The sequence below is a fragment of the Pyxicephalus adspersus genome, chromosome 9, assembly GCF_032062135.1.
Source record: "Pyxicephalus adspersus chromosome 9, UCB_Pads_2.0, whole genome shotgun sequence".
Taxonomy (NCBI): domain Eukaryota; kingdom Metazoa; phylum Chordata; class Amphibia; order Anura; family Pyxicephalidae; genus Pyxicephalus; species Pyxicephalus adspersus.
In genome coordinates, this window is record NC_092866.1 from 30574526 (window position 1) to 30600555 (window position 26030).

Here is a 26030-nt window from a genome sequence, read left to right on the forward strand (position 1 = left end):
AACAGGGGTGGATAGTGTATATTGTACAAGGAGCTATAATCGGTATATGAATCCCTGGATACTTAATGGAATTCGTCTTCCAGTTATAGGGATATTGAGAGTGTAAATGCGTGAGCAGCTGAGGTGATAAATTATTTGGAAGTGCTTCAGTTTTGGAGGTATTATTTTAAAGCCAGAGATGGTGCCATAGTTGTCCAGGACAATATAGTTTAGGAAGGGTAATGAGGGGGTTTGTCAGTGCCAATAGTATGTTGTCAACATACAGAGCAATGGTAAAAGTTTAGGACCTAATAGAACCGCTTTATTATCTGAATGCTGGTGGATTGTCAGGGCTAATAGTTCAATGCAAAGGGGATACAGGAGTATTGAAAACAGGCGTCCCTGCCTAGTGCCATTGTGGATGAGGTGGCATGTATTTGCCTGACTTAGCTGTTCCTAATTATTTTATACATGATACTAAATCTATATATATTTATCAAATAACACAATACCATCCAATAAATTATTTTCTTTTCCTTTACAACATTTTGATCACTTATCCCAAGGCAAGCAATAATTAACATAACTTCATTGTTGGTAATGAATTGAACACACTGAGATACTTACTCACAATTGTAAGTGCAAAAGTCAAGCTTTATTACTTTTATGAATTGATTGGAAACCACATTTCTTTATAATAAGTTATAGTATTTTGTACATATTTATACACCAAAAAACTTCCTCGGTTGATAAGATTATGTGTACTAAGCCAATTTTTCTTGTACTTATAGCTTGCTATTGGTTTCCCATATCCCCTAAGATAGCTCTCTGGGCGAAACGTGTCGGGAAAGGAAACTGTTTTCTTTTCTATACAAACATAGCAATATCAAAGTGTGATTTTATCTATTTGTACTGTATGTTTTTTGTAAGCTATACATATTACTGTTTTATTCATGTAACAATAATAACTAATAAAGCTGTTTTTTATTCTATCACAATTTTGAATAATGGGTGCCTTTCAAAAAGCCTTCCCTTTCCTTCTTTCTTAACAAAAAGTAGTCTAGTCTAGTGTGAGAGTGATGAGGGTATATTGAGAAGGTATATTGTCTGATGGTAGGGTGTTGTTGCCAGGAGTTCAACAGGCCATATTGATGGAGTAGGCATCTAAAATCACAGGGCAGGAAGTAAGAGGGGAACGGTTAGTTGCATCTAAGGAAAGGCGGTCCAGTTGTGGGGTATGGGGTGAATTAAAATCTCCCCCAATATCAAGTATAGGATAGTGAGGTTATAAGAGACAAAATCTCCTCTAAAAATTGGATTTGAGCAGAGAGAACCACCTCCATTCCGCTCAAAGTACCTTGCAAAATTATGTATCTGGCCTCAGGGCCAAGGATAGTTTTAGAGGAGGAGAAATGAGTATGAGTGTATACAAGTATGGCAACCCTCGTCGATATGCGATTTTAACGTTTAAGGAAGTTAAAGCTCTTGTGATAGGAGCCTTCACTTTATTGGGGAGTTAAGCCCCTTAACATTCAGAGACATTAACTTAATCATGGGATCTTATAGTTGTAACCAAGAGCATTGTAGTAACCTGCATACCATGTAACAGAGAGTACAAACATAGAGGCTCTGAGAACACAGGGATGGGTAAAGAGAAGAAAGGGGTGCGAGGGGTGATGGAAAGGGATAATAACAAACATTTATATACATTAACAACAACCATACATCTGGAGAGACCCTGATCCAAGTCAGGGAAATCTATCTCACTTATACCCAAAGGTCCACCAGAGTGCAGAGATATCTGGGGACTAAAACAAAGAGGGCAGAAGGGAGATCCACCTAGAAAACATGGTTGGAAGACCACCGCAGTGCCAAACATCACTCACAGCCAAAACCAAAGGCCTGCACTCCCGGTTAGGAGGAATTAAACCATATGTATCAGCCAGCACCGGATGCAGAGGCATATCAAATTGTTACATCAGTAAAAAGTATAAAATACAATAATTTTCCAGTATAGTAATTAGCATGAAGGGGAAAAACATTAAAGGATATGCGTTGAGGTAATGCCGTTCCATCAGGAGTCCACCAGAACTGGAGGAGTTCCGCAACGGTGTTGGGGACTTTTGCCGTGTGCGAATCAATTGCCATCCAGCATTCTGTGCATTTTCCACAACAATAAATACTTTTTACTTTGGCATTACTTTTGCCACAATAAATATCTAGAGCTGTTGGGAGTGGCTAAAATGGATATGAACTTGTATGTAAGGGTAATTCTGCCTCCTTAAAAGCAAGCTATAAACCTCATTATCTGTGGAGACAGATGCAGTCCCTAAAACAACCATCAAATGATTGCTGAACAGAGACCATGATCAATCTTCCATGAGTGGAGGCCTGAGGATCATTACCACCTTGGCCAGTTTGAACACCTGGTGGTAGTTCCTGCCCAAGCCAGTTTAATATTGCTTCAGTCTTCCTGGAGGGGCAGTGGTCAGTGGCAGCAATCTCCAGCTTGGGGACAAGGACAATCTGTGTGATCTCTTGATCAAGACTTCACCAAGGATGAATCAACAATGTGATTTGCTCTGGCCTTGCAGAGGAGTGTGGTTCAAGGAGGGAAAACCCTGGTGTGTATGGCTGTGTGAGAGAGAATCACAATGTGCTAAAGATAGAGCTAGACCCCTTTTCTTCAATATCCTAAGCTGTAAATAAACCTTTCCCTTTTTTTAAGATCTATTGGTCCTTCTTTGAAAATAAGGCACCCAAAACAGAGCACATTGTACAAGACCAAAGGCCCTAAAAATATGTTCCAATATGGTAATACTTATCTTACAAATGTCACCAATCATCAGTCAATGCACAAATTGCACTAACTCACAATTTATAAGAATCATTCTTCTTAACCTCCCCAGTGCTAACCCCCAGTGTGACTGGGGGTAAAAAAAAAGATGCGGAAAAGAGGAGAGCAGTAACCCGGAGCCACATTCAGGGTAGCTAAAACAGGGAAAAACAGTGATAAATATAGCCTTACCTGGTTCGTCTGCGTCCTTCGCGATCCCCATCCGCTCACATCCTTCGGCCAGCGTCCTCTGCATCAGATGAGTCAACGGGAGTTCCCGGTGAGGTCAGTGCGTGTGGCCGTTGCGTTGGGGGAGTGTCGGGAATTTTAAAATATTTTGTATTGCATTCAATACAAAATAACTGTATTGAATGCAATTCAGTGGTTTTTTATGTCTAAAAGCAGTACATTGTCTTTAATGAACATTTATTTTACAGTATAAAATATTAGTATAGTAATAGTATATTATTTTTATTTTTTTATTTTTTTTTACTGTATTTAATTTATTATTTTGACATGATTTTGTGTTTCAAACTTTATTATACTCATACTGTTATATTATACTGTAAAACACATTTTCATGAAAAACAATGTACCGCTTTTAGACATATAAATCTTGACACAAAAAACCCTCCCAGGAGGTTAATTATGTTATCAATTGGAGATGTGCTACTATTAAAAAAAAAATGGATCTAATAAAACAATTGAGCTCTTCAATAGGAAAAAACAAACCATTTCCCCATAAATCCCCATAAATTCATAATGTGCATCCAAAACTTTTACAATCCTTGAGTTTAAAACAATTCCAAAATTGATAAAACTTTAAAACATCATCGATGGATGTGCATACTGATCCTTACTCCAATGCTGACTCCCAACATGTGTAACTCAAGAACGCCCACATTCACGTGACCAGCTGAAGCTTCACCTTGCGCATTTCGTCCAACCAGACATCATCAGAGGTGTCAACAAACCAAAATGAGGCATTTAGACACTTTGGCGTTGTTGGATTTTACGCATCTTAAAATATGTCCATAGTAGTAGTTCCACTACTTAGGAACAATTATTGTTTTATATTTCTAGCAGCTGTCCTAAAACAATAGACACAGGCCAGTTTATCATTGTGTACATAAAAAGCAGTCCCAAACACAAAACAGGCACTTCGAGGATCCTCCCAAAATCCTGTAGCTGTAAATCTCATAGGCATAACCACGTGTCCTCAAACAAATTTTTAAGATGTGTGATTTTAAGGTGTTTTATTATATATTGGTGTTTTTCAGTGTATTTGGAATAATGAATAAAATTGTGTATGTTCTTTTAATCAGTATATAAGTTTTTGTTTTTTGAATTTGAAACAATAATTGTTCCTTAACTACTAGTGTTTTTTTGGGGCATACACATATTTTTCTTCTTATGTTTGATAACATCATCAGAGGTGGAGACTAATATGTAAATTGAGCCTTTTATAGGAGTCTACGATCATTATCACTAACTCTAGCACTCATTGCCATTAACCCTGTTAAGCCCAATCAGCATCTGTAATTATTGTCAATGAAACCAATTATATCAAGCTCATTATTTAAACCAAGGTGTTTTTAGTTCATAAATCCAGTAAGTATCATGTTATGAAATCATCCTGGTATATTTACCTCCTCTCCATTGTTTTTAACCTTTTCATGCCTGAAAATTTTAAAGTTACCTGTCTTTTTGAGTGTTTTGCAGGAAAATGGGCATAAACACTATGGGCGGTATGACCAAGTTAAATGTTTCTCAAGTGTTCTCTAATTCTAACTTCAAATGTTCTAATGGCCCGACCAATATATTAATGTCCACTTTCAATGATAAACATGTGTAGATCGGCAAGTAATCAAAGAGTTCATTTTATATATTTATAGATTTACCTGTATTAGACCTACATTCTACAATCCTATTTGAGTTATTATTACTAGTAGAATAACATGCTTTACATTTAATACATTTATAAAAACCTTTTATCTTTAAAAATTCATTAACCAAATTCATTATCAAATCTTAGGTTTGCTGACTATATTGGGAGCTACCAAATTTCTGAAATAAAGTGCATTTCTAACTTCCTGGTCAATTCATTTCTGTTCTGATTTATATGTCTAAAAGAGGTACATTTGTTTTTCAAGAAAATTCATTTTCCAGTGTAATTTATTAGTATGAGTGTAATAAAGTTTGAAACACAAAATCACATTAAAATAGTAAATTAAATACATTTAAAAAAAATTTGTAAAAGTTTTTTTTAATTTAAAAAAACAAAAACATTTACTATTTATTTATTTCCTTTTAGTAAATCATTCCTATTCATCTCTGATACTTCTTGCATATTATTATCCAAAAATTGAATATCATATTCCTTTATCTGCAAATTTCTCCTTAATATTTAGAGATTGTGTTTGAAAATCCTCTAGACTGGCACAATTATGCCCGATTCCCATAAATAGCCCCTTAGGATTTGCCTTCTATGTTGGATGATAGCAACTGTTCATTGGTATATAACTGTTTCAGTCTGTGAATTTAAAATATGTTTTAGTACAAATACTATCTTAATCTGCAAAAATAACTAAATCTAGAAAGTGAATCATTTTAGCATCATAATTACTTGTTAGTTTGATATTTAAATAATTTGAATTGAACTCAGTGGATCTAATCAGTGATTCTGTATCCCCTTTCCATATAAACAAAATATCATCAATGAAATGACATACTCATACAGTAAACATACTCATCTTCTCACTTTCACATAAAAAAATTGCATAACTAAAATCAAATGTTAGTCCCATAGCAACACCGTTAATTTGTCTATAAAAAAAAAAAAAACATTAAACCAAAAGTAATTATGGTGAGTAGCAAATTCTAAACAATGTCAAAATAAATTCAATTTCAAATGTGATTTCTTAAAAAAAAATCACCAGCAGCATTGATTTTATTAGTGGTATTGTTTTATAACACTTCACTGTAAACTGAAATGATGAGACCTTTGAAATTTTATGTTACATAGTAGGTTAGGTTGAAAAAAGACATCAGTCCATCAAGTTCAAGCACTAGGGAAAAAAATTGGGGGACAAAACCATGAGTGGAGCCATCATTCAATATTAGTGAATTAGTGAGCAGAAGGAAAAAAAGTAAAGGGAAAGGGAAAAGAGGGGTAGAAGATACAAAAGAAAGCAACAAAAAGGCCAGTATATAGAAAAATTCTGTGTAAAGTCTTTCATCTTACAACTATTGGCACAGATTAAAGCTTACTTAGAGAAAATGACTTTCTCATAGAAAAACAACAGAGCAGAACCTACAGCTCCAAGGCAAGATGCAGTGGCCCCCAAGTCTTGTATGTACCCAGAATGTCCCTGGTACAAGCTAACCATACACAGACTGCCCCTGAAAAAGCACCTCAAATACCAAAGTGATCAGCAGCACTATATCTTAAGACAAGGTAATGGGTATGGAATAAAACTGACACAAACATACCTTACTGAGGCCACTCCATATAACTCCAGATAAAGTCTATTAAAATTGAATTTCTAATGGTAACTTTTTTAACAGGTAAACCCACAATAGGCTCACAGCAGTACAGCTGTTATAAAGATGGACACCGGGACGTTCCCACCAGGAAAGGATCCCACTGCTGAAGGGGTATTAAGCTTTTAAAGCAAACAAGGTCGCAAAAAGCACAGACATCCTAGTGAACTAATTGAGAATGAAAACCAATTTCCTTGCTGATCTTGTTAAAGATGATGTTTTATCTTCTGCACCTGTAACAATGGCCTCATCATCCGGGGACAGGAAGAGATAAACGGCCTGCTTTATTAAAGCTCTCCAAGGCTGGAGAGAATACACTTTCATCAGTGAAGCTGGGTGATCCAGCAAACCTGGAATAGATTTCTTAAAAGTCATTTGCTATTTGTTAGCAAATGTTTTGAATCGTTGACCAGATTCATTCCAGATTTGCCGAGTTGCCCAGCTTCACTGATAAAAGTGTGTCCTCTCCAGCCTTGGAGCGCTTTAATAAATCAGGCCCATTGACCTTTAAAGAAAGGTCCAGTGAGTGAGTTAAGTATGCTATGACCAGACAAGATTGCAAACTTGAGAAGCTGTGACAATGCACTTGGGAGGCTGACTAGTAAGTGTAGTACTGAATCTGATACAACAGTCAGTGGTTCCCACTCCTGACTCAAGAAGATCATGTTAGGGAGGAATCCAGGCAGTTGCTTTCAGTGCAGCAGGGTGCTCGTATTTTTGGGTGGTTGTCAAGCTTCGGTAATTCCATACAGGACCTAGATATCATGTACATATGAAGCAATAAATCCATAATCAGTTGACCACTTCCTTTCTGTGACATTTACTGTATGTGACCCTGTTGCTGATTGCACACTTGCACATGCAACTTTAGCTCCTGGTTTTTAGATTTTTCATTTTCGTTTATTCTGTGGAGTTAAAATCTCAATGTGCACCAGCAAATGTCAATGTGTTTGCTTCAAAATAGCATGTACGATCCTGTTTCAAAGCCTGTAAATCATGATGCCAGAGTATCAGATTGTTGTGTCCCCCAAAGGATGATAAAGAAAGACAGTATAAAGTAAATTAAAAAAAAATTTCGCTTACTTTCCTCATCCTTTGAAATTTCCACTGATTTATTGATATAGGCTGAAATTTTGCTGGCAGAGAAGCTACAGTCCTGTTTCTGTCCCTGGTAGCTGTAATCGTGTTCTGTCTCCACTCCACCTAGAAACAGTAAAAAAAAACATTAAGGTTGTGTTTAGGAAAAATTAAAAAGAAAAGACATGATATAGGATATATACCAAAAAAAATTTCATATTTTATTAGAATTGTGTTTGGTTTAAACTATTACATAATTTACTTTTAGTATTCTATTTTTTTTAAATGTTTATTGAGGAAGAAAAATAAAAAAGTTTTACACACATATCCGCAGAAACATTCTAAAATGAAGTGTACAGGTGGTATAATAATGGGAAAGCTACTTCAGCAAAGGTAGACATTATTATTATTATTATTACACAGTATTTATATAGCGCCATCATATTACGCAGCACTGTACAAAGTCCATAGTCATGTCACTAACTGTCCCTCAATGGAGCTCACAATCTAATGTCCCTACTATAGTCATATGTTATTAATGTAGTCTAGGGTCAATTTTTTAGGGGGAAGCCAATTAACCTAACTGGATGTTTTTGGGACATTCTGAATGTATTGTTGGCCTAAGTGTATGTCCGCCCATTTTTTTTTATTTATTAGGGTTAAGATCTTGACAAAACAACTCAAAGTTTTGAATTTTCCTTTCTTCCTGTCTTGTTGAAAGGCTGCCAAAACAAACAAAGGGGTTAAATCTATACATAAAATACACATAAAAAATAAAGAGGTCTGTTTATAAACCTTTTCATTCAAGCTTCATCCAAATTTTATCCAAAATGTAAAGATCAGTACATTAGATTAATTTAGAAATTCTACTCATTATTCATTTGCTTATTAAATCCAATGTGAACAATTTGAAAATTTGAGGTATAACTTGAGTAAATCTTAGCCTAAAGCATTCATAAATAGATCACAAAAAATTGTCTGCTCTCTTGCTCAATTGATAGGAAGTTAAAAGAATCCCCACACTGTTGACTTGAGTTCACATATTGCCAAAGCAAACCTGGCAACTAAGCAGAACAGGATAGACAAATGTGGGAAGGGAAGCAATGTTGGGATGATGGCAGATCAATGTTGTCAAAGATTGAGATGCCACAGAGAATTTTCTCAACCAAAATGCTCCAAATGTTTGTAAATGTATTGAGCCATCCACTATTGCATAGACCAATTCTTTTAAATGTTAGAGCCAAGTGAACTGACTTTCCCAGAAGCCTGCACAGACTGGAGGCATGTTTGTGTGCTGACTCAAGGTGTACCAAGCTATGATTCATGATGTACATAAAGCAGAAAATGAGCTTCTAATTATTAAGCAAACTAGGAAAATACTAGGTCTAATTTATTACAGCTCTAAAAATGAATCAATAAATGTTAGGAAAAAATATATAGAGAGAATTGTTGTGTGGTAAGTGTCGTCAGAATGTCTGTGTTACACCATGATGACAAGGTTACAATTCAAAGAGAAAAATATATAAGGGTAAGGAGAAATACCTGTGATTTGATAATCAATTTCTGTGGGGTTTACTGGGTAGTAGGAATGGTTTGTTTAGGGGTAAAGAATATTCCCTAAGACAGCAAAGACTTCATCATAAGTTTCTAGGAAAGATATGGAAACCTATGAGTTTGTTGATAAAAAATATATTCAAAAACATTATCATAGAAAAGATAATAAAATGTATAGTCTTGGAAGTAATAAGAAGGAACCATGGCCCCCAAAGTTCCAGTTCAATAATAAAGTGCCATAAATATAAATATTCTTAAGTCATATTACCATAAATAAGGATAATAACTTACCCCAAAGGAGATGGTGTGGAAGCAGGTAATAGTGGTCGTGTCAGTGATTAAATATTCATAGGAACCACTAGAGGGTAATTCAAGGCATTCCCTCACCTAATACCATGTTGTTAATGAGTGAGTGACGTGCATGCCGAAAATAACGTCAGACCATGCGTAATTAAGTAATGGGAGGCTGTTTCAGCCCTTACTATGTAGTCCACGATAGAGTTGACACCCACGCATGCGTGATGCATGGAAAAGAAGTTACATCTGCCCTCTTTTAATGCCCACATCGGTAGGCATGTGTAGGGGTCTGCCTTTTTCTATCTGCTTGCTGAGGTGTAACTTTGTAAATAGCAAATAAAGTTGTTGAAGTTTTCCTGCCCCTGATAGTGGCCTGGGAAACCCCATCAGGATATAGAGAAATGTAGGAGGTACAGGGACAGAGATGAGAACATGTGCTCAGCCAGGATAGATGCTTGCATCCCTCCCAGAACACACTGACTGCCTTGTCTGTGTGTAGTGCATTATTATAATAATTCCCTCTGTATTGATGGGGTATATGTGATATATTATCAGAGATCACTTTGGGGTATCCCTACAGTCAGTGTATCAGCTATATACACAAATATATATGTGCTCTGCCCTTTTCAGTTATCTTTGCTGATCTGTACCCCCTGTCTAGTTACACCTAGCATAGGTTAGGCATCCGATGGCCCATAGGTAGCAGAGGTCCGGTTGCATTGGCAGATTAGTGTGATTGTTAGGGTCTAAGTGGTAGCGCAGATAGATTGTTCCTGAACTCCAGAGACTTTGCCTGCATCCCTGCAATCCAGGATCACAGCATACACAACCCAATTGTCAGTTGGAGGATTTCCTTGCTGTTTTGAGGATCATCTCATCAGGACATCTTTGCTACAATCAACTCCAGAGGCCTCTGCAACTCATCCTGATACTGATCAGTACTGGAGGTATTTGTGGTTATAGACTGTATATATACCCGGGTATATCTGTGCACAATTCTTCTCAGGACTCTGCTATGTGCTTGTTACGTGTATTCATTGCTGTTTATTGATGGTATATATTGTTATTACTGTTTTGAGATATAAAGCTTACAAATACTCCAACCTGTGTGTTCATTTAGCTGCAATGGTTAATGTTGCATGCTGGGTGTAGTGGTTCCTCAGGTGTTGTTTTATATTGCTGTTATTATTTCTGGTTGATGTCCCAGGAAGGGAGCCCCTCTGCTAACAGAGTCCCTGTCCTGGGTGGAGGCACTGCCAACTTTATTAGTATCCTCACTCTTCCACATAGCGAAGGCTTAGGATCCTCTCTGTTATCTACAGGTTAGCGCCATAGCCTGGTTAGTGGGAGTCATTTACATTACTCCCCCAAAACAGGGCTACACATGCAAATTAGGGACGGCTCAGCAACTCGTAGCACAGCTGCGGGTTAGCAGAGGAGAAGGGATTGCCAGTCAATTGTCGCGGGTGATTGCGCCGTTTGACATAAGGCTAACGGCTGTCCTGAATTAGGACTCCGGGTCCCCTGCTAGTCGCTTGGGGCGGGCATCAGGGGAGGGAAGGAAGCGATGCGAAGGGATGGGATGATGATGATGTTGTGTGTGAATCGAACTGGGGAATTGAAACGGATGGATGGTGTTATGTATATTTATCATTGGTGGGTGGGGGGAGGGGAAGCATTGACAGAATAGATGTTATGTGTGTATGGACAAAGGTGTTATGTGAGTAGGTATTGTCAAATGTGGTGATTATGAGGTAAGCATGATTTAAGATTGGTAGTATGATATAAGAGGTAAAGATTACATACAATGTAGGTGGAAAAACCATACAGTGTACAAATATTGTTACATGATTACAATTCAATAATTAATAAAAAGTACAAGACAAAGTACTAATGGTATATACTTGTACAGTATATATACATATAATAAATACACAAGGTCAAAATTGGATGGTGCGCTGCGTAATATGTTGGCGCTATAAAAATCCTGTTTATTATTAATAATAATAATAATATTAATAATAATAAATGGTATGATAATAATACAATGTTACAACAATATTATGTTCAAGACATGTCATGGATAAGCGTATGAAAACCTTAATGATATACAAATGGTGCTCGTGCCTATAAGGGCTAAGTACATAACATTCCTAATATATATGTTCAAAAAGTTATTAGAGATTGTAGGGATAGACTGTAATAGGAACGATATTTGTTTGAATTAATGCACTGCAGTGGTCAGTTAAAGAGAAAGGGTTTAAAACTGAGCACATCATTGAGTCCGGGTTTGTGGGTTGCTTGAAGATTCATTTAGTTTCACGTTGTGGAAGTTTGGCGTCTATGTCACCACCTCTACGATTCAACATGATGTGTTCTAGGGCAAAAAAGCTCAAGACTTTAGGGTTATAGTTATGTTGCATGCCAACATGTAAGCTCACTGGCATAGTTATCCTTCTTTATGTGATAGAATAAATATGTTCATATATTCTTTTTCTGAATTGCCTTTTCGTTTTGCCAACGTAGAAGACCCCACATTGGCAAAGTATGAGATAAATGATACCTTTCCTTTGGTATCCCAATTAATGTACTGGTTGGGATAATGTGTTTTCTCATTAGGGAGGAAAATGCATAATGCTTCCTTGATCCAATTGCATTAAGGACATTTTCCACATTTGAAAGTTCAGATGTGTGAAGACTTGTGATCCAAAAGTGGTTGTGTACAAGATGATCCTTTAACAAAGGAGGTTTTCTGTAAACTATTTGGGCTTTGTCATTGATGAATCTTCTCAACTGTTCAACTCAGACAGCTTTTGTCTAGCACAACAGGCATTTCCCCTCGCTAGCTTTTATGGGAAAGCCTGATCTACTATATGTACCTACTATTGAATTGTTTTTATTGTATACTCACCTACTTAATGGCATTCATTTTGTCATGCTAAATATGTATTTGCTAGCATAAACCCACTTTCTTTTTCCTTTTTATTCATATACTTAACAAGTGTGTACGATTGTAACTACAAAAGCTACTAATGTTTGATACTTTAATACATCATACATGTCTAACCCACCCCCTGCTTTTCTTTTTCTTTTTTGCTTTTTTTGTATTGAATAAGGGCTTGAAATTTACTTACAATTCAGAAATTTCTGTGTGACTAAGAGGTAACCATCCATGGTTTTAGTTTTTTAGTCAGAACAGACCTGCAAACCTGAAGAAATGGAAAATACAACAGCTTCATTCCTGGGCCAGCCCAGCCCCAAATTTTTTTAAGCTGCTAGCCCCAGCAGTTTGTACTTCTCTAGCATCTCTGTTCAATCATATCCTCATGAATAGGGAATACCCACCAACAGGCAATAAGGCATTTATACGGTTGGTCCCAAAGACAGGTAAAGACTCATTGGACCCAGGCACTTACTATCCCAGTTCTCGATTGAATTAGGACATTAAAGTACTAAAATCATGGCCTATAAACTGGCCCTATTGATGCCTAAGTTGATTTCTGTGTCCCTGTCAGGTTTTGTAATGGGCAAAATTCTACTAACTCTGGAGCAGGTTAGGTTGAACGAGGCCTCTTCGTGATCCAGGGCCAGTAGGGAAAAGGGCTTTGATAATGCAAGTTGGCGGTTACTATGATGAGTAATGGAAAGGATGGGCTTTTACTATACAATATACTTTCACTGTACTAAACAATTTATTTAAATTATATACACTGCATCTTTGGCACAAATTCTAACATCAGGTCCATCCTCACAAGCCTTTTTGCCTGTACAAAGGAACGCAACAGGGTGATCTTCTGTCACTCTTACTATATGCATTGTCTCTGGAACCTCTGGTGCACTAATTGGAAGGTTCCTCTGTTTTTGAGGGGGTCAAAATCAAGTCAGCATTTTTTGCAGACAACATATTCGTTTTATCCAACCCATGCCTCCAAATGCGTCCTCCTAAGCAGCTTTTTCAGTAGTTTGGGTCTTACCCTAGCCAACGTAATAATGTATATAAGAGCGTCATGTGAGCCCTGAGAAGGGATAAGGCGCAGAGTCTAAGCAGTAACCAGGTCTTCTCCAGAGTCTTTGATGGTGAGAATGTCGCACCACTGGTTACAGCCAGGTTGCGGTCCTTGGGCACACCAAGGTTGGCAATAAGAAACACAGTACCTAATCACAAAGCAGAAGGATAGTCGAGGAAGGCCGGGGTCGAGGCAGGCATCAAGCAAGAGAGGTCAGGTCACAAGCCAGAGGTCAATTACCAGGGATCCAGGGGACAGACACCAGTGACACAGGAGCCACTGCCGACACGGGGAACACTGGAAGCAACAGGAGGCACAAATGACACAGGAATATTCACACACAGGAACACTGGAACAGCACAGGGAAGTTTTCTGGAAACCAACAGACTGGACAACGAGGGTTTAACTCAGGAGCTGGACAGAGAAAACACTGAATTAGCCAACAGGTGTACAGGAACTAGTTCAACAGCAGAAACACAATGCCCCTGATTCATCAATGAAATCCGCGCTCGCTGAAAACGCGAAAGGGGAACAGTGACTTTTAATGCAAGATCGCCAGTAAAAAGCTGTCGGATAAGCGCGGCTCCGTGCGCGAGCTTTTTCAGTTGCTGAATAGCGCGACCGCATACGATCCCGGATCGCTAATACGAATGCACGAGCGATAATCCGATTTTGCTTGATGAATCAGAGGCATTGCATGAACACTGAGCATAGTGTGTAAGCTAGCTAAATACCCAGGGAAGATAAAGAGGCTATTTTCCGATTGGCCAGCGCATGGAGCAAAATTAATAAGCTTGGGATCAGAGGCACACCCAGAGTCAGAATTGCCCGCATGCACAGGAGGGAGATGCCTGCGCTTTAGCGAGAAACAGGTAGGTGTGACATTAAACCCCCCCTTTTACAGAGCCCCCCCCCCCAACCCCCCAAGGTCCTAGTTTAAGGGGAAAGCGAAGGTGAAACCTTTTAGCAAGAAGAGGTGCAGACACATTTGTAGCTGGAACCCACGATCTCTCCTCAGGACCCAAAACCTTTCCAATCATTTAGGTACATTAGCTTTTTGCGAGAAAACGTGGAATCCAGAACTTGATGAACTTTAGCAGAGACACATGGAAAGCATTGAGCAGCTTGAGATGTGAAGGAAGGCATAGTTTATAACAAACCAGGTTGACCCTGGGATGAAATAACATAGGGACCAATGAGAAGGCACTTTGCATTGGATGTTCTTCGTGGAGAGCCAGACTTTATCCCCAGGTTGGAGAGGAGGTACCTTACAGCAATGCCGATCTGTGTTTCAGATGCCCGCAGGTAAAAGACCAGAAACTATTAAATTTCCTTTACAGGGCACTTGTAAAGGTACTTCCTCAGAGCAGGGTATAGGATCGAGGATGTTTGCTGTAGACAACGTAGAATTGGGATTCCATAAATGGTTATTATGGGCAAACTCCCCCATGGTAGCAGTGTTACCAAATTACCATGGTGCGCAGATACAAGGGCTCGAAGATATTGCTCCAAGGCCTGATTTACTCTCTCTGTCTGCCCATTAGTCTGCGAGTGATAGGCTGAGGAGAACTCCCCAGAGATGTCCAGGGATTTGCAAAAGCCTTTCCAAAAGGCAGAGGTAAATTGCACCCAATGATCTGATACTATATGCAAGGGCATACCGTGATGCATAAAAATTTCACTGACGAAAATTGGTACTAATGTTGCTGGTGATGGTAAGGCAGGAAGGGGTACAAAATGGGCCATTTTGGAAAAGCGATCCATGACCACCCAAGTGACCGCACAGTTATCAGAAGGTGGAAGATGCATAATAAAATCCATAGCCAGGTGACACCAAGGCTCCTTGGGAATAGGCAGAGGAAGAAGCGGTCCTGCTGGGGCACAGGTAGATGACTTGGTCTGAGCACAGACAGCACAGGCCTTGACATAGATAGTCACATCCTTACGAAGGTTGGGCCACCAGTAGAGATGGGAGAGAAAAGTGTACGCTCTGTGAATATCCGAATGACCAGAAAGTTTCAAGTCATGTGTCCAACGTAATATTTTGGTGGGGGGTTGAAAAGGCAGCAAGGTTTTACTCATGCACATGGTCGTCTTGCTGCAGTGGGGATCTGAAAGAAAAGAGCCCCCACTTCAACAGAGGAGGAATAAACCTCAATAGAAAAGGGTTTAGACACATCTGGCCTAACGAGAGCAGGGCCATAAAGGAAAGATTGCTTTGAAGCATGAAAGGCCTCAATAGCCTCGGAGGGCCAGTTCTTGGGGTCAGCATCATTCCAGATCAGGGCAGTGATGGGAGCTACCAGCATGGAGTAGTTACTAATGAATTGCTGGTAGTAGTTAGTGAACCCCAGCAACCGCTGAGTGGCCTTAAGGCCGCACGGTAGTGGCCAGTTAGAAATAGCTAGAGAGACCCTCTTTGAAGACAATGTAGCCCAGAACGGGCACCTTGGGAAGTTTAAACAGGCACTTCTCAGCCTTCGCATAGAGTCAATTGTCTCAATAAAAAACACAGTACCAAATCACAAAGCAGAAGGATAATCGAGGAAGCAAGAGAGGTCAGGTCACATGCCAGGGGTCAATAACCAGGGATTCAGGAGACAGACACCAGTGACACCGGGGCCACTGCGAACACAGGGAACACACGAGACACTGGAAGCAACAGGCGGTGGTGACACAGGAGGGGTCAACTCAGGAGCTGGACAGAGAACGCTGAATTAGCCAACAGGTATACAGGAACTAGCTCATTAGAACTAAGGGCTCGGGACCAATAGAGACACACTGCAGGAACACTGAGCACAGTGTGTGAGCTAGCTAAATAGCCAGAGATGATAAAGAGGCTATTTTCTGATTGGCCAGCAGATTGAGTGAAACTGATAAAGTTTGGGATCAGAGGCACGCCCAGAGTCAGAATTGCCTGCATGCGCAGGAGAGCGATACCTGCGCTTTAGCGAGGAACAGGTAAGTGTGACAGCAAATCCATGCAGGTAAAAAAACAGAAGGCCTCGTATCCAGCTTCACAGACTACAAATGCCAAAGAGTATGCTGGGTGCCAATTTGTCAAATATACAGTGGTAGAATCTAGCAAGCCTCCTCCGCTAAGCTAGGGATTAAGTTTTAGAGATTTACTCTTAGATTTGTACACTCATAGGAAAGATGGAGAAGTTGGTCTCTCCTTGGTTGTTGCAGGGGATGCTACATGTGCCGTATCAAGCCTTGCCACCAAAGTTTAAACATAATGTTGTATTGAGGGATACCTATGTTGTATGATGGATACCTATCCAGTTTTTCTGCAAGGTAGGGAACCAGTAAATTTTCAACTATGGGTAACTAGGGGTGTTGTGAGTTTGGGGGAGGTTCTAGGCCCCGAGGGATATCTTATGACTTTCCCAGCCTTAAGAAGTAAATACAACATCCCCCTATATCACATTTCTTACAGTACTTACAGCTTCAGAATTTTTAAATGATCCAAGTTGGCTCTCAAGACTGATCTTCCAAAAATAAATTGCTGCAAGATGGGGGTTGTCGGCAGTCTCTATCATAGATTCACTCTCAGCTGAGATTTTACCAGAGTAGCTTCTCCCTGGGTACCTGAAAAGCCCTGAGCCCAGAGTAGCTTCTCCCTGGGTACTTGAAAAGTGGGCAAACTTGATTGGGTACCCCCCCAGACACCTGGCAGCTAATGCAGGCAGCAATTAGAAATGTACGTTCTCAGCTGAAGAATACTAAGGATGGATACGGGTGGGTGGTCTTAGTAGATAGTGTTTAGGGGTTGGGCTAAGATGGCCAACACTGCACGGGACCATGTGGAGGGGGAAACAAGCCCAGGTAGGAATCCATACACCGCAATCAACTACAAACTGCTGGCTCAGAAAGTGTCACAACACTTACAACCCAGTCTGATGCTTAACATAAAAAAAGCTTTACAGCAGCATCTGCAGCCCATTACTGACCTAGTTAGCAAACATTGGGAGGAACTTTATACTCTGCAGCAGTGTGTCAGTCACCTAGAGAATGAACTCCTCACTACACCTACTCAGCAGCAGCTAGTGGGAGAGCGGTACCAACAGCTGCAAGACAAAATCATAGATATGGAAAATAGGGCTCGCAGCAATACTCTACGGATTATTGGGATACCTGAAACATGTAAACCTGCTGACCTACAGAAGGTTTGTTCTACCACACTGCCAAAAGTTCTTGGTCTTCAAGTCCCTATGAAAATTGAGAGGGCTCACAGACTGGGGCTGATTCAACACAACAACTGTTTCCTTGCCCAATAATTGTTCAATATCATCATTTTACTGATTAAATGCATATCATAAAGGCCTATCGGGGACATGATCATCTTAGTATTGATGACCACAGAGTACTACACTTTTCAGATTATTCCGCTGAGGCCACAAAGCAGCGTTGGGCTTTAATGCCCAATTGTAAACTGCTCATAGAAAAGGATTATCGTTTTGCTGTACTATACCCAGTGGTTCTCAAAATCTTCTTCACAGATCAGGAAGCAAAACTGTTTAAAGACCCTTTGGAAGCTGCTGATTTTGTTAAATCATTATGCAACAACATGCCATCCCACTCTGCTGTGGATAAATCACCAAGAAATGCATCTGATCGGTTCTCACAATCTCCTTCACACACAATCCTAGGTGACTGCATTGCATGATCTAATAATTTGTTCTTGGCCATCCTATTTTTACTGTATGTTATTTTGAGGCACTACTGAGACGCTCATCATTCTTATATAATCTGTCCACCAGATGGAGCTGGTGATCCGTTTTTTGTTCACATTGCACTAGATTGGTATGTCAGTGAGGTTTGCTTCTTACTGGCAATTTTTCGAATTACTATTTCCACTATATCCCACGTTGGGGAAGAAGAAAGTCACTTGCCTGTATTACAGCATGAGACTTTTGGTTTCTTTTGTTACACTTATTTTTGGGGTATATCTACCCGGTTTTTGTATCCAGATGCTTTGCTATTATTTTTGACATCTGTTTTTTTATCATGGAATTCTCACAAATAAATAGCATTGGTGATTCTGCATTGCTGCTCGGCTGGGACAGCTATGCAGTTCTCCTGTTCCCTATATCCAGTTTAAATATAGTTCTCACTACCTATAAACCTTCTTAAATGAGAATCACCACATGGAATGTTAAGGGCCTCCGATCACCGAATAAACGTACTAAAATTCTACGCCACCTGAAGAAACTACAAACAGACATAGCTATATTGCAGGAAACTCTTCTTCTGCATCTCTTTATCACTTGATACATAAAGGCTGGGTTTGAGAAGTTTGGGGAGCCCAGGCAATGGGGCGTTGTGCAGAGTGCTTATCTTATTGCACAAACAATTACAATATACTACAGCCAACAAATTTTGTGACGCTGCCGTGGGCAAATAGGCCTCGGTGACTCTACAATTCCCTGCAAACTCTCTCACTCTGCTAGCAGTGTATGGCCCCAATTCAGACAGTGGACTCTTCTATGATAACCGGCTAACTACTCTCCACACCCTCCTGAGCACTTCCTTGATTGTAGCAGGGGACTTAAATGCAGTATCTAATACTTCTGAGGATAGGCACCCACCACCTCCAAAACAAGGAACTACTGTTATCAATGATAAAGCATTTCACTCATTTATCTCTGCAGCTGGCTTGGTGGATGCCTGGAGACATCTCCACCCACTGGAAAAGGAATACACCCATGTTTCACTAGTACACTCAACTATGTCTAGAATTGACTCTGTGCTTGTCACCGATGATTTCTTGTTCAAAGTGAACACAACAGAAATCCACCCTTTGGTTGATCTCCCATCACGCTCCAGTCACCATCTCTTGGTGACTGATGGCTTCCTACAAAAATCTGCTTTAGTATTGGGTTTTCATTGTTTTTAGCCAAGGATGAATCCTTTCAACATAATCTCCAACATTGGTGGCGGGACTGTGAATACCACAATGGTATACACAAGTCGAATCCACATTTATATTGGTCTTAAGAGGGTTTATCATGGCTTATGTCTCCTCTGTCAAGAAGACGACTCTGAGCAAGAACCAAGACACATGTCAACAAGCCGGACAGGCCTATCCGGCTTTCAAGAGGTCTATTTCTCCAGCTGACAAGGACTCTTGGTTACAGGCCAAAAGAATCTCTGATTTTTGGATTGACCAGTATGATACCATGATTTGGTTCTATCGTTTCGTGGAATTTTTCAGATATGGAAATAAATCTGATAAATTACTGGCCAATCTAGCTAAAGGGTTTCGAATGCCTCTACGTATTACAGCTATTAAGGACTACCACGCAATATTACACAAATCACCAAAAGTTATTGCCTCAGTCTTTGCATCTTTTTATGAAAGGCTGTATACTTTTGGGGGTGTGATGTTTTTCAAAGTCATTCTTTTTTAGATAAGCTGACTCTCCCAAAGTTGTCTGTGGAAGATTCAAGTTATCTGAATTCTTCCATTACTGAGGAGGAAGTAATTTCTGCTATAAAGCGCTCTGCCAACTCCAAAGCACCAGGCCCAGACATTTTATCGCCTGAATTTTATAAGATTTTGGTTGAGCAGGTGATATTCCCTCTCACAGCATTGAATAGTAATATGTTTTCCCAGGCTACTTATCTTGACTCAAGCCAGTTGGCATTTATTAAGGTGTTACCAAATAAACAGAGGGACCCTTTAGATCCTGGGTCCTATCAGCCCATATCATTGCTAAAATTCTGGCAGATCATCTGGCACACTATCTTCCACGGTTAGTCAGCCCTGCACAGGTTGGTTTTGTTCTAGGCAAATCCACCACCTATAAGAAAGACATTATTGGTCCTTGAACAAGCGCGACTGCTACTGGAGACGGCTCTGGATAATAGATTGGTATTACCTTCTGTTTGTAGATGGGCTACTTTCCTGAATATGTCCCATGCTGACACGCTCGAATTGTTAGAATCTAGCTGGGCATGTGTCCGCAGAAACATTATCAGTGAACAATGGCGTGAAGTCCAGTTTAAAATTAAACACAGGGCATACTATGCCTTCAATATGCGTTTTAATTCCAAAGCTGCCTAAAACAGATTGACAGCTTGTCCCAAATGTGCTCTAGTTATGGCCCCTTTGGAACACACACGATAGGATTGTCCTAGAATCTTGTGCTTTTGGAAACAAGTATAAGGAAATGATCGGATGCTTTCCCCTCATCTGGGCCTCTTTCATAGTAATTTTTTGGATCAGTCTACTACTGACCCAGCTGCGCAACCACCAGTTTATAAAATTTGAACATCTTTGCTATCTTGCAGCAAAAAGTATTCTCAAGACATGGTTAAAACCTAAACCCTCCCAGTACTCTTCATCTTACACAATATCTTCAATCTTTAATGACCATAGATAAAACTGAAGCCACTCAACATCGGGACACCCATCCACAAAATTTTTTTGGAACATGGATGCCCTATCTTTAATTTACATCCCCCTTCCCAATTGCAGGATATTATAGAACTTTTTCGTAGTTCTTTTTACAGTTTGGTATGACCGTAGGGCTTTGGGAGCGCATTAAGCAATGGTTTTTTGGCTAAACAGTATTACACTTTACTAATAGTACCCTGTACAATGTAGATTGTGAATGGAGGTATAATTTTCTTATTTGATTTTGCACATTTTTGGTGTTTCTCTCTCTCTGTCGTGAGAATACTCATACGTGAAGCATCCGAGATGAGTAGGTGTTTAAATTATTGTTTTTATTGGTTCTATGAAAGACATTTTTGTTTGGTTTTTCCTTTCATCGGGTTTTTTAATATTCCTACATTATTGTTTGAAAACGGAAAATGGAGGAGTGGTGGAGGAATTTTCTGTTATGCCGGGGAAAGTGTTTACTGCCTATTGTATATGCAATTTTGTTCACTGTATTCCTCAAGCTTTTTCTGATTGTCCCATTCCAGATTGTACTTTGTGTTCATTTTCTGTTATTATGTCTCATGGGATCCTGTAACTTGTTTATTCTGCCTAAAAAGATATATTAAAAAAAAAAGGGAATACACTGCAGAGATGGAAACATAATCCTGCCTCTATACAAAGCATTGGTCAAACTACATGTGGAATATTCAGTCCAGTTTTGGGCACCAGTTCACAAAAAAGACATTGTGGAATTAGAAAGAGTGCAGAGAAGTTCAACTAAACTCATAAAAGTAATGGAGGAACTGAGCTATGAGCTATGAGGAGAGAGCTGAACTGAGTTTATTCTCCCTTGAGAAGAGACGTTCAAGGTAGGATATGATCACTTTGTATAATTATTTAAATGGTCGATATTGAGAACCCTCTTCCTAATTTTTCACCTCAAGATCACTCTTTGCATCTGGAGGAAAAGAAGTTTAAACTTCTGATAAGGAAGGGATTCTTCACCGTAATGTCTGTGAATATGTGGAATAGGCTCCCTCAAGAAGTAGTTTTAGCAAATACTACAGATTGCTTTAGGAAAAAGCTGGATGCTTTTCTAGAAGCACAGAATATAATTAGGTAATAAAGCTTTGAAGGAAAGATTACAGACTGTTGATCCAGCCAAGCCTCATGGACTCAGGAAGGAATTTTTTTCCCCTGTTGGAGCAAAATATACCGGGGTTTTTTTTTGCCTTCCTCTGGACCAACTATGTCCATAGGGTTTTATATCTGGGATATATTTATATCCCTAGTGGTTGAACATGATGGTCTTTTTTCAACCTGACTTACTTTGTAACTATGTAACCTGCCTGTTAATTGAGTGTTTCTCAGTTCAGCTCCTGTGCTAACCCCTAGTCTGTTGTTTCCCGGCCCATTCACTTGTACTCTTCCTGTGTTCCCCTTGTCCTTGTCCATGACCTATGATTCTTTATATGTTTCTTGCGTTCCCCTGTGAGTTCAGTAAGCTTTGTGTCACGCGTGCCTCCAGTCACTTTGTGTGTCTCCTGTGTACCCGTATCAGCTTTAAGCTTGTGTCATTATTGCCTATTTTCTGGATTTCTGATTCTTGAACCCTGGCTTTGTTCCTGACATCTCTTGCTTACTGCCTGACTCGATCCCAGCCTATTATTACTATTCTACTGCCTAGGGATTCAGTACCACACCCTGCTGTGCCCAAGGACCCCAACTTGGCAGCAGTCTGCAGCACAGCAGCCTTACCATTAGAAGTCCTGGAGAAGACCAGGCTGCTGCTTAGATTCAGCACGATAGTCCTTCTCAGGGCTCATGCCACTATTTTGCAAGCCATAGTGGCCCCTAGAGGCTGTCTCCCTAAGCGTGACAGATTGGTTGAGATCATTTTAATATGATTAATTAGTATAGTTAAAGGAAAGGTGGTGGTTGAATATACCTCCAGTGGGTGATCACAGAATTACCTCCTTGGGTATAAATGCTAAATAGGAGGTAAGAAGTGAAGGAAACAGGTTTTGACTCCAAATAATCTGAATCATTATGTATTGTTGTAAACACGTTTCCATACATAATCATATGATCAAATACATGTGAATATACATTCAGTTTAGTTGAGATAGCACTAGACTGGGATATATCTAGACCAGGGGTGTCAAATTCAAATACACAGAGGGCCAAAGTTAAAAACTTAGACAAAGTCGCGGGCCAACCTTGAAGTTTTTATTGAAAAAATTGAGGGAATTTTTCCTTCTCATTAGATATATACCCTTTTCATAAGGAAACAAGGAGGTTTTGCTTCACATTCAATCTGGAACAAGCTTATAATAGAGAAAGAGGCATAAAAAATGTTTAATTTTATTTAAGAAAAAATCTTATGCCTTTCTCTATTTGTAGCCTTCTGAGTTAATTTTCAATGGTAACCTTGTTGCACAGGCTAACAATAATAACAATATTCTTCAATGAAAATCCAACCATTCAAGTCCATGCCTTGCAGTAGCAAGGAAAAGTACAGCTGAGAAGGAGTGCTGGAAATGCCAGACGCCACCAATGCAGAGCTAAATCTAATGAGTGGCCCGCCACTGAAACTCCCTCTTCATTGAAATAGCGCCGCTACTAAAATTCCCGGCATTATTTGTGTCTATAAAACAGTCCAATGCGGGGCCATTGCAGAGCCCGCTGGTCTATAGAGTGATACCGGGAATTGTAGTACCAGCCCTATTTCAATGCAATGGCGGGCCAGCTGCAGTACATATTTAGGATTCCTTTAGGGGCCAAAAAAAAAAGAAGTTTGGGGCCAGATTTGGCTTCTGGGCCAGAGTTTGTCACCCCTGATCTAGACAATAGTTTCTGACTGTATGGTAATAATTAACCGTAAAAGTGCACGAATAAGACTGACACGTTTCGCCTCAATGGGCTTCTTCAGGGGGGTGCGCTTATTTGAGAGACTTAACGGTCTGTATTTAAGTATAAGGTACAGAAATATCAAACATTTTTGTTTTCAGAGGTCATAAAGGGATATCAATATAATACAAAACACAAGAGTGATAAGAATAAATATAAACAACAATGTCAATATAATACAAAAACACCAGAAATGATCAGCAGTGGTAATAGTTTTATGTTGTGGTTGTAGTACTTATATGTAATATAAATATCAGAGTGTGATATATGTGTCTAAGATGTAATTAGGATGTCTATAAAGGGTATTGTAAGGTTAATAATATTACCTAATATTGTCTAAATTTGTATACATGAAAGATATGTATAAAGTCAAAGAGCAACTGTTTTAGATTAGAAGGTATAAAACCCCTAAGTATGGCTACTTACAATTCTTTAAAACAGAGATATTACCAGGACAGGTCACCTTAATTTTCAGGGACGAGGTTCTTGATCAATCAAAGATTTTAACTACATTGAAGTTGGAAAGAAGGGATATATCATATCATTTGGTTGAGTATTTATGGGCATAGTAAAGTGAGCTGGGTAGATTAGTTTAATATATATATACACACAGTTATATACATACCCGGTGGATGCAGCACGGCTTGCCCAGGTAGGTATTTTTACCAGGTAGGAATAAATTTTATTGCCAAGAAAACCATAAATAAAGGTTGTACACTCCTGGAGTTAGAAGAAGGTTGTCAGTTTCAGTGTTTTTTCAGCTCCTGTTAAGGAAAAGTTGGTATGTATATTAATTGCTAATTATTTGCAAGTTGAGAGGTAAAAAGGCTCTCATGCAAGTGCATCACGATGTTCATTGTAAAAATGAATACAATGTACCTGGTAGTTGGTTAGAAAGACGTGTCAGCAGCTTCAGGGAATCTGAAGGGAACGTCAAGGACTGTGTGCTGATCGAAGCCCGTTTAATAGAGCAGGGCTTTCAGCGTGATGACGTTGCCTGGGATGTGTGCACGCCCCTAGGGGTGTGTGCGCATCTCAGGAACATCAGAAGGGGATTCCTCGTGGTGTGTGGAGGCAGCAGGAGGGATCCAAGGTTGGAAAAGGAGGGTGGCTTATCTGAACCTGGGGATAGAATAAAAGGGACTTCTAGAATGTAAATGTATTGTTGCTAGTGGAATGTAAAGCTTGTAATGAGCAGTGTAAAGTACATAGAGTGAAAGTCTTGGTGTATATCAAATCAGAGGAATTAACATATCAGGCATATGGACAAAGGAAGGCAAAGTATATATTAGAGCAGGGGTCAGCAAACTTTTTTGGCTACTAGGCCATTTTAGGAGGTCAAGAAGGCACACTAGGCCGGATTCTCTCTGGAATCCCGAGCTGATGGCTCCACCCCCCACCAGGAACGCCCCTGAAGGGAAATCCTCTTCCTCCGCAATGCATACAGAGAAGAGGGAATGCCCCTGAAAGAAATTCTCCCCCCTCCACAATGCATACTGAAGAGAGGGAATGTCCCCTTACCCCAGCGGCGGATGTGTTAACGCCGGCTGCGGTAAATAGGGAAGGGAGGCATAACAAGGAGGCTCAAGAGCCTGCAAGCCGACCCCTGCCAGCTGGGATTAGGCCGGATCGACCAGGGGGGCGTTAGGCCAGAACGAACTACTGGCTAGGATGTATCTGGCCTAAAGGCCGGAGTTTGCCTACCCCTGTATTAGAGTATGTTCAATTAAATAGTTCAATTAAACAGAGTTCAAAGATATGAACAGGATATCAGATAAATGGGATTACCATATCAGGTATATAGCAAGAAGAGAACAATGCATACTATAGTATGTGAAATTGAAACAAACTGTATGGCATACAAATATAATTATTCAATAAAGAGAATGGCATACATGAAAATGAGTAGATTATATAAATAAAAAAAATATAATAATGACACACAGTATAAAATGTAAACCTAAATTAACATATAAATATATTCTTCTTCATACATTATCATATGAGGTGTCTGACTACAAAGTCATAAATATAGGTAATACCTAATTAGGGGGGAACAATTACAAGGTGTAATGAGCGATATGATAATGGAATGTACTATAAGGGCAGCACAGTGGCTCAGAGGTAGCACTCTTGCTTTTGCAGGGTCTGCGTGGGTTTCCTCCGGGGTTTGTGAGCCCCTTTGTGGGACAGTTAGTGACATGACTATGGACTTTCCCCCTCTGGCATTAGGTGGTACATGTTCTAGCCCTGAAAATTTTATTACATTAGCATTGGTTTGGTTTCTTCCTAACATGATGGAATGGATATGTTCGTATATCCGTTTTCTAAAGGGACGTTTTGTCTTTCCGACATAGAATGCTGCACATACACAGGTCATTAGATAAATGACACCGGTTGTGGAGCAATCCATGTAGTGTGGTCATTAGGTAGGATC

The 26030-nt window shown here is 39.6% G+C and overlaps 1 protein-coding gene across 4 annotated transcripts in view; it reads right to left on the reverse strand.

The window, feature by feature from the left end:
* The window catches only part of CTSF (cathepsin F), a 132124-nt gene that overhangs the window by 33586 nt on the left and 72508 nt on the right, over positions 1 to 26030 (reverse strand). For 2 of the 4 annotated variants that reach the window (XM_072423078.1, XM_072423077.1), the window contains exon 10: positions 7442 to 7561. In XM_072423078.1, coding sequence (XP_072279179.1) covers positions 7442 to 7561 — 120 coding nt within the window. The other 2 variants (XM_072423079.1, XM_072423080.1) reach the window with 2 other exon arrangements.